The sequence below is a fragment of the Rhinopithecus bieti genome, unplaced genomic scaffold (genome assembly GCF_001698545.2).
Source record: "Rhinopithecus bieti isolate Rb0 unplaced genomic scaffold, ASM169854v2 scaffold_8674, whole genome shotgun sequence".
Taxonomy (NCBI): Eukaryota; Metazoa; Chordata; class Mammalia; order Primates; family Cercopithecidae; genus Rhinopithecus; species Rhinopithecus bieti.
Genome location: NW_016805883.1, coordinates 1067998 through 1077538, shown reverse-complemented (window position 1 = coordinate 1077538; position 9541 = coordinate 1067998). Strand labels below are relative to the sequence as shown.

At 40.6% G+C, this 9541-nt stretch overlaps 1 protein-coding gene across 4 annotated transcripts in view; it reads left to right on the top strand.

Annotated features, from left to right (window-relative positions):
- Positions 1 to 9541, top strand: part of UBE2D2 (ubiquitin conjugating enzyme E2 D2) — a 66583-nt gene that overhangs the window by 44987 nt on the left and 12055 nt on the right. For 2 of the 4 annotated variants that reach the window (XM_017873926.1, XM_017873927.1), the window contains exons 3-5: positions 7662 to 7693; positions 7772 to 7849; positions 7936 to 8041. In XM_017873926.1, coding sequence (XP_017729415.1) covers positions 7662 to 7693; positions 7772 to 7849; positions 7936 to 8041 — 216 coding nt within the window. Of the gene's footprint in view, positions 1 to 7661; positions 7850 to 7935; positions 8042 to 9541 lie in introns of all 4 variants that reach the window. The other 2 variants (XM_017873924.1, XM_017873925.1) reach the window with 1 other exon arrangement.

The following is a 9541-nucleotide window of genomic DNA, read 5'->3' as shown; positions in this document are numbered from 1 at the left end:
TATATATATATATATATATATATAGCAATAGGGTCTCACCATGTTTTCTGTGCTGGTCTTGAAATCCTGGGCTCAAGTGATCCTCCTGCTTCTGCCTCCCAAAGCCCTGTGATTACAGCTGCGAGCCACCGCACCCAATTTTCTTTTGTTTTGAACACTTGGTAAATGTGACTGTCTTGAGATCTGTGCATTCAAGTGTAGGTCTCTGGAGATTCAGTCTCATACTACCAAATATTCTCACTGTCCCCTGCTTTTTTGTTTGTTTGTTTGTTTGAGACGGAGTCTCGCTGTGTTGCCCAGGTGTGCAACAGATCGTGCAGTGGCGCGATCTCGGCTCACTGCGACCTCTGCGTCCCAGGTTCAAGCAATTCTCCTATCTCCATCTCCCAAATAGCTGGGATTACAGGCATACACCACCACACCTGACTAATTTTTTGTATTTTTAGTAGAGACGGAGTTTCACCATGTTGGCCAGGCTGGTCTTGAACACCTGACTTCAGGTGATCCACCCACCTCAGTCTCCCAAAGTGCTAGGATTATAGGCGTGAGCCACTGTGCCCAGCCTGTCCCTTTTAACCTCAAGGCTTCATTCAGAATATTAAAGAGTAATCATTCATCTGTGAACTTCACATTTAAACTCTCATAAAACAGATTGTGTAACTTTCAGTTTGCATAATTTGGTTTGATAGTATTAAACCAACATAGTGCTGGGAACTTATTTTTGTTTTTTACTATCAAAACTTTTTATTTTGGTCAATTTTGATCAATCCTAAGATGGATCATTAAAAGAAAGATTTTTGAAATAGATGTTTATGTAAAATGTAGCAATATTTTATACTTAGGGGCCAGTATTTCATTCAGTAACTATTTTTGGGGTCCTTTTTACTTGAACCTCTAGTAATTCTTGAGCTATTTCTCCTTTTGTTTTTTTTTTTTTTTGAGACAGAGTCTCACATTGTCGCCTGCTTGGAGTATAGTGGCATGGTCTCGGCTCACTGCAACCTGTGCCTCCCGGGTTCAAGCAATTCTCCTGCCTCAGCCTCCCGAGTAGCTGGGATTACAGGCACCTGCCACCACGCCTAGCTAATTTTTTGTATTTTTAGTAGAGATGGGGTTTCACCATGTTGGCCTGGCTGGTCTCGAACTCCTGACCTCGTGATTCGCCTGCCTCGGCCTCCCAAAGTGCTGGAACAGGCATGAGCCACCGTGCCTAGCCTACTTGAGCTATTTCTAAAAACATTGTAATGTGAGGCAGGTTTGGTATTCTCTCACTACCTTCTCTGATTTATACTTCTACCTGTAAGAGCTAGGGAGTCTAGAAAGGCTTCCAGAGAGTAACCTAAATCAGTGGTTTTAGTAGGTATCTTTATATTCAACCAATGTGACAAAATTCTCAAGATTTAAATGGTAGGTCTTTAAATGCTTTCATTAATTCAATTCATCTGAATGGGTTTTAGTTTCTCTTTCTCTGCCTTTTTATTGGTACTGTAGATTCTAGATCATTTTATGAGAGGCATAAAGATTACTTGTCTTGGTTGCTACGTTAGTAATTTTTTTCTTCCTTTTCCTTCACCTGTTTTAAAGACTTAGTCCTGTGTATGTGTTTTTGCTCATTTTCTTGATGATGGAATTTGACCTTAATCACAGTGAAGACAAATTAACATAGTGTTATTAGAATGTGAATAGGTTTTTATTCAGAGTTTAGTGCCAATGGATTATATATGTTTAGTCCTGTTGGAATGTTAAACAGATATGATCTACTAAACTAAATAGATATGGATTACAGATGAGGTCACCTATTTTTTTTTATTTTTTATTTTTTTGAGACGGAGTCTCACTCTATCGCCCAGGCTGGAGTGCAGTGGCCGGATCTCAGCTCACTGCAAGCTCCGCCTCCCGGGTTTACGCCATTCTCCTGCCTCAGCCTCCCGAGTAGCTGGGACTACAGGCACCCGCCACCTCACCCGGCTAGTTTTTTGTATTTTTTAGTAGAGACGGGGTTTCACGGTGTTAGCCAGGATGGTCTCGATCTCCTGACCTCGTGATCCGCCCGTCTCGGCCTCCCAAAGTGCTGGGATTACAGGCTTGAGCCACCGCGCCCGGCCGAGGTCACCTATGATGTTGAGTTAAAAGTTTACAATAATGTAAGAATCTTCTGCCTGGTACAATGGTTCATACCTGTAATCCCAGCACTTTGGTAGGCCAATGCAGAAGGATCGCTTGAGGCCAGGAGTTTGAGACCAGCTTGGGCAACATAGCAAGACCTGATCTCTATGAAAATAAAAATTAAAAAAATTAGCAGGACATGGTGACACTCGCCTGTAGTCCCAGCTGCTCAGTTGGCTGAGGTGGGAGGATTGCTTGAGCCCAGGAGTTTGAGGCTGCTGTGAGCCAAGTTTGTGCCACTGCACTCCAGTCTGGGCAATAGAGTGAGACTCTGTCTCTTAAAAAATACATATATATACACATACATATATATGCATATATATGTATGTATGTATACATATATATAAAATATACAGTATGCTAGAGTATCTTTAACTTTTTGTAGTGTGGGTATGAAAGATTGCAATATTAGTTGAAAATATGTTTTTTTTTGCCATCTTCTATCAAGAAGGGTATTCTGGCTGGGCGTGGTAGCTCATGCCTATAATCCTAGCACTTTGGGAGGCCAAGGTGGGTGGATTGCCTGAGCTTAGGAGTTTGAGACCAGTCTGGGCAACATGATGAAACCCCATCTCTACTAAAAATACAAAAAATTAGCTGGGCGAGGTGGTGCACACCTGTAATCCCAGCTATTTGGGAAGCTAAGGCAGGAGAATTACTTGAACCTGGGAGGCAGAGATTATAGTGAGCCTAGATCTTGCTACTGCACTCCAGCCTTGACAGAGCGAGACTCTGTCTCAAAAAAAGAAGGGCATTCTGGGTATTCTGGTTGAGCACTGCTGATGGCTCATGCCTATATTCCCAGCAGTTTGAGAGGCCAAGGCAGGCAGATCGCTCGAGCCCAGGAGTTTGAGACCAGCCTGGGCAACATGGCAAGACCCCTTCTCCATTTAAAAAAAAAAAAAAAAAAAGAAGAAGGGTATTCTTTCCATAATTGTAAACATGAGCAGCTTGTTGGCATTTCTGCTTCAACCCTGTTGGGGATTCTGCATTGTCCGATTGTTAGTAGATTTTGATCCCACAGCCTATTTGTGCTTTGTTTGTGTTAGTAGGAAGAACAGGGAAACACAAAAAAGGAAATATTTAGCTAAAAATTTCTGATTTAAGGCTGCGCCTGGTGGCTTATGACTATAATCCCAGCACTTTGGGAGGCCAAGGTGGGTGGATCACCTGAGGTCAGGAGTTCAAGACCAGCCTGACCAACGTGGTGAAACCCCGTCTCTACTAAAAATACAGCAAAATTAGTCAGATGTCGTGGCACACACCTGTAATCCCAGCTACTCGGGGCTGAGGCAGGAGAATTGCTTGAACCTGGGAGGAGGAGGTTGCAGTGAGCCAAGATCGAGCCACTGCACTCTAGTCCAGGCGACAGAGCAAGACTCCATCTCAAAAAAAAAAAAAATTCTGATTTAAATTTTTCTAATAACTTCTTAAGTCTGGTAGTAGTATTAGCAAGAAAAGAAGAAGATTGATTTTGAAAAGACTAGGAGGAAAGAATTAGTACTTAAATGGTTAATGGAAAATTTAATTTTTTAAATTGTCTCAATATTTTTATATTTTGGCTGGGTATGGTGACTCACACCTATCACACCTATAATCCTAGCACTTTGGGAGGCTGAGGTGGGTGAATTGCTTGAGCCCAGGAGTTCAAGACCATCCTGGACAACATAGTGAGACCTCATCTCTCTCTCTTTTTTTTTTTTTTTTTTTCAATGAGATGGAGTTTCGCTCTTGTTGCCCAGGCTGGAGTGCAATGGCGCAATCTTGGCTCACCGCAACCTCAGTCTCCCAGGTTCAAGCGATTCTTCTGCCTCAGCCTCCCAAGTAGCTGGGATTACAGGCAATGCGGCACCATGCTTGGCTAATTTTGTATTTTTAGTAGAGACGGGGTTTCTCCATGTTAGTCAGGCTGGTCTCGAATTCCTAACATCAGGAGATCCACCTGCCTCGGCCTCCCAAAGTGCTGGGATTATAGGCGTGAGCCATCGCACCCGGCCACCCATCTGTATTTTAAACAAAAATAAAATAAAATAATACTTTATTAAGTGCTTTCTTTCTTTTTTTTAAAGTGCTTTCTTTTCTTTTCTTTTCTTTTTTTTTTTTTTTTAAGATGGAGTCTCGCACTGTTGCCCAGGCTGGAGTGCAGTGGCACGATCTCGGCTCACTGCAACCTCCGCCTCCTGGGTTCAAGCTATTCTCCTTCCTCAGCCTCCCGAGTAGCTGGGATTACAGGCACCTGCCACCACGCCCAGGTAATTTTTTGTATTTTCAGTAGAGATGGGGTTTCGCTATGTTGGTCAGGCTGATCTCGACTCCTGACCTCAGGCGATCCACCTGCCTTGGCCTCCCAAAGTGCTAGGATTACAGGCGTGAGCCACCGCACCCAGAGACAAGTTTTATTTCTTTAAGAGATGGCCACATTCTTGGAAAGTGTGTAGACTGAAATAAATCACTGTTGAAATGACATCAGTGTGAAACTGCCCATTCCACTGAAGTTCTGAAATCTTTCATCATGTAAATAATTTCCATGTCTCTCTTTTATATTAAACTAATGATATAACTAGTGACAAAAATAAAATCCAAATGCTAGCATTGTCCAGAAAAAATTTACAGGTCTGTTTATAATTGTTATAAAGGTGAACTGCTGAAACTTGTTCACCGAAATAGTTTGATTTGAATTAATGCTTTACATCCTCAATTTTATATTAGAAATTCACACACAAGTTAAAATGGAAAAACTGCCAATACCTGATTTCTGTCCCCTATTTTTCCACTTGCAGTCATATACATAGTTACCTTTTGACCCCATGGGGCAAAATACATCTAACAGAGAACTACCAATAACAGAAAGAAGAAAATAATTTTTTTTTTTTTGAGAATGAAATGTTTCCCAATCTTAAGCACAGTCTCCATGTAATTGGCATGCTAGGTGGATGTCTTTTGGCATACTTGTTACATATTTGGCATGAGTAGCACATAAGTTAGTGTCTTCATAAAGCCCATCAGATAGACCTCACTTGCCTCCTGCAAAGTACCAAAAGCTAGAAGTGTAGATTTGTTTTGAAGTCCTCAGCAACTTTTTCTGTCAGATGCTGGAAAGGAAGTTTGCTAATCAGAAGTTCAGTGGACTTCTGATGAGATCTATTTTCACAGAGTACCACAGTACCAGACCTGTAACAGTGGGGTTTCTTTACCCTTCCAGTAAAGGGTACACTCTTGTGAGTAACTTCCGTAGCCAGTTGCTTCCTGGGTGCTTTACCACTGGGCCAATTTGCTGATAATCTACCTTCTACTAGTCATGATCTAGATACCTCCTTGCTTATCCGCCTTCTCAGCAAGCTAGAGGTAGCGCAGACATTAGAGATGAGGGCGCCACTGTGGCAGGCAGTGCCTGAGAACACTTAAAAGCAGTGCTTTCTTATTATCTTACCCAACTCTTACAGCTTTGCGCGGGAATGCAGGTACAATTAATACTCTTCCATTATAATCACAAATTTAAATAACATAAAAGAATTAAGTAGAAGAACAGGTCCCTTGGCTAGTTGGTCATTCTTTTGTCTAATAGTGTTTTAGCCTTGTTATTGGGGGTTAATTCTAGTTATCAATGTTTTATTTACTCAAATTGTAAGTATATTTGTGATTAAAAATAGAGTGAGATTCATGTGTATGTGTGCATGCATGCGTGTGAGCATGTGTGTGTGTGTGTGTTGTAGTCTTGTTTTTATTTTTTCGGAAACAGGATCTTGCTATGTTGCCTGGGCTGGGCTTGAACTCTTGGGCTCAAATCATCCTCCCAACTCAGCCTCCTGAGTAGCTGGGATTACAGGTGCCTGCTTTTGTGTCTTTAAACAGCATATAAGGGGCTTTTTATAGGACTTCCCTTGAAGATACTAGGTCCAGTTTTAGTGGCCCAGAGTGGCTTTGTCCTTTGCTTACACAATCCATTAAATGGTCGGCAGAGAGTAATATAAGTGTTTCTAAGTACTAGTGAGGGCTAATCTAAGGAAGGGAGCCTCAGCAATTCCTGTCCTTTACCTTTAACTCCTAATCAACGAGCTGCTATTTTTAGGTTCAAGTCCCAGTAAGCAACAAACCAACCATAGGGATTAGTTTCATATTAAGGAGGTTGGAAGGAACTTTAGGATTTGGACTGACATTCTGGTGGATTTTTATATGGCTTCTTAGTCTTCATGTTTCTTCTACCTTGTGACAAGAGTTATCTCGTTTGGGTTGTTCAAATATAACCCCAGTGACAACTTCCCTTAGGTTGCTCAGATCATAGTATGAATGTTAAGTGTGCTAAGTAGTAGCTTGCTTATAAATAAAAACTCTGGCTTTTGATCTCTCATACTGCACTTAGTAACATGAGAACATGGAACAAGCACCATTTTCTGCATTTGGAAGATATTTATTTATTGAACAAGTTTGTAACTTATTGGAAGTATCCCTAGAGCTTGTAATCAACCTTGGGCTTTTAGCTAATATTTTCTTTTTAAATTTCACTCCTTTTTTTATCTTTTTTCCTCTTTAACTTATCCTCTACGTTAGAAGAGATGATGTTTTTCTTTCTTTAATGAGGACCAGTAATGTACAGACCTACACAAGAGTTTTTAGAAATTTGTTCTCATTGTTAAAACCAGTCTTTCTTAATTTGAGTATTATCTACCTTGACTTTACTGTTTTGTCCCCCGTTTACCAGCATTGTAAATGAAGTCATGCCTATAATGCCAGCTTTGGGAGGCCGAGGTGGGTGGATCATCTGAGGTCAGGAGTTTGAGACCTGGCTAAATGTGGCAAAACCTTGTTTCTACTAAAAACACAAAAATTAGCCAGGTGTGGTGGCACTTGTCTGTAGTCCCAGCTACTTGGGAGGCTGAGGCAGGAGAATTGCTTGAACCCGGGAGGCGGAGGTTGCAATGAGCTGAAATTGGCCACTGCACTCCAGCCTGGGCGATAGAGTGAGACTCTGTCTCAAAAAAAAAAAAAAAAAAAAAAAAGGATATTATATGTAATTGTTTTGAAGAAATGATTTACCCTGTGAGGTAAAGAAATAGCTGTTTAAAAGTAGAACTATGAGCCTTGTCAAGAAGTTTGTTTCTCTGACATGAAGTTTCAAGAAGTTTTAGCCCAAATACTTTGTTTTTTTTTGTTTGTTTTTGAGAGAGTCTCGCAGTGGCGCAGTCATGGCTTATTGCAGCCTCCACTTCTCAGGCTCAAGCAGTCCTCTCACCTCAGCCTCTCAAAGTGATGGGATTACAGGTGTGAGCCACCACACCTGGCTCCGAATATTTTTCATTGAGCACCTTATCAGTGTTCTAGGCCATTCTAGTCATTTTTCTTGTTTCTTTAGACTGTTATTTTATGTTCCTCATCTTGCTCATACTCATCATATTATTTATAAATGGATTTGGATTAGAAGGGGAATGATACGTTACTATGGCACAGATACAATGTAGATATTGTTACATGGTGACTTTTTTCTTGTTATTTTTCAGTGTTCCATTGGCAAGCTACAATAATGGGGCCAGTAAGTATTCAGTTTAATTTCAGAATAAACAGTTTATGTAATTTACTTATTTTAATCCCACTTTTCTTTTATCAACAGAATGACAGTCCCTATCAGGGTGGAGTATTTTTCTTGACAATTCATTTCCCAACAGATTACCCCTTCAAACCACCTAAGGTAATTAATTGGAATGTGGCAGTTTTTAATATGCTTTCTATAATACTAATAAACTAGTTTACAGAAAGTTTCCTTTCTTTCTGTAGGTTGCATTTACGACAAGAATTTATCATCCAAATATTAACAGTAATGGCAGCATTTGTCTTGATATTCTACGATCACAGTGGTCTCCAGCACTAACTATTTCAAAAGGTAACAATGGGTATTTGATATCAAGATAACGCAACCGTGTCTTTTGTCTTTTAGAGTTACTTATTTTGAAAAGATTATTTTTCTTTTAAGAAGAGATAGTAATTCTTCTTATTCTGAAGTGGACCTTGAGAACTGAAAACGAGTTGGATTTTTCAAGCAAAAGCGTTCCTTGGTGTAGTGACTACTCTGTTAGTTGTGCTACTCAAGCATAGGTTAGAAGATGGACACTGGGCCGGGCGCAGTGGCTCATGCCTGTGATCCCAGCACTTTGGGAGGCCAAGGTGGGCGGATCACAAGGTCAGGAGATCGAGACCATCCTGGCTAACACGGTGAAACCCTGTCTTTACTAAAAATACAAAAGAATTAGCCGGGCATGGTGGTGGGCACCTGTAGTCCCAGCTACTCGGGAGGCCAAGGCAGGAGAATGGTGTGAACCCAGGAGGCGGAGCTTGCAGTGAGCAGAGATCATGCCACTGCACTCCAGCCTGGGCAACAGAGCGAGATGCCGTCTTACAAAAAAAAAAAAAAAAAAAAGATGGACACTGGTATGAATTTTTTTTAGAGCATAAACACAATTAACATCTCTTCCAACCTTGAGATTCATGAATGAAAAAGATAGATACTATTCCAGAACAGGAAATAGATCAGCCCTTTAGACAAATGCTTATGGTATAAACATAGACATCAGGTTCTTGAAGAATGAAATATTGGTAAATATTTTACCAGCTCTTGTCTTTAGGTTTCTATATCAATGAACTGAGTGATGTAGTTGTCTTATGTGTTGATTTGAAATTGTACAACCCTTGAACATTATTCCCAGATGAAATCACAGTTGGATTAAAATACTCTCTCATTATTCCCAGATGAAATCACAGTTGGATTAAAATTTTCTCTCTCTCTCTGTATATATATGTATTTTTTGTTTGTTTGTTTGTTTGTTTCTTTCTTTTTTTTTTTTTTTTGTGAGATGGAGTCTCACTTTGTCGCCCAGGCTGGACTGCAGTGGCACAATCTTGGCTCATTGCAACCTCTGCCTCCCGGGTTCAAGTGATTCTCCTGCCTCAGCCTCCCTAGTAGCTGGGATTACAGGCATCCACCACCACACCCGGCTAATTTTTATATTTTAGGCTGAGGCAGGAGAATCGCTTGAACCCGGGAGGCGGAGGTTGCAGTGAGCCGAGATCACGCCGCTGCACTCCAGCCTGGCCAGCCTGGGGGACACAGCAAGACTCTGTCTCAAAAAAAAAAAAATCTTTATCAGATCTCACCGCTCTACTCTGAGAGGTGATAAAAGAGCTTACTGGATGTACTTTTGTGAAAATGAAATCAGTTGTTTAAGAGAAAAATGAAATATGGTAATGGATTAATATGTTTAAAATATGAAGTACAAAAATCAGAAAAAAAATTCAGATCCTAATAGATGAGTGGACACAGGGGGACCAAAGAATAAATAAATGAATGTTACATTCCCATTTTTTACCTTTTTTTTTTTTTTTTTTT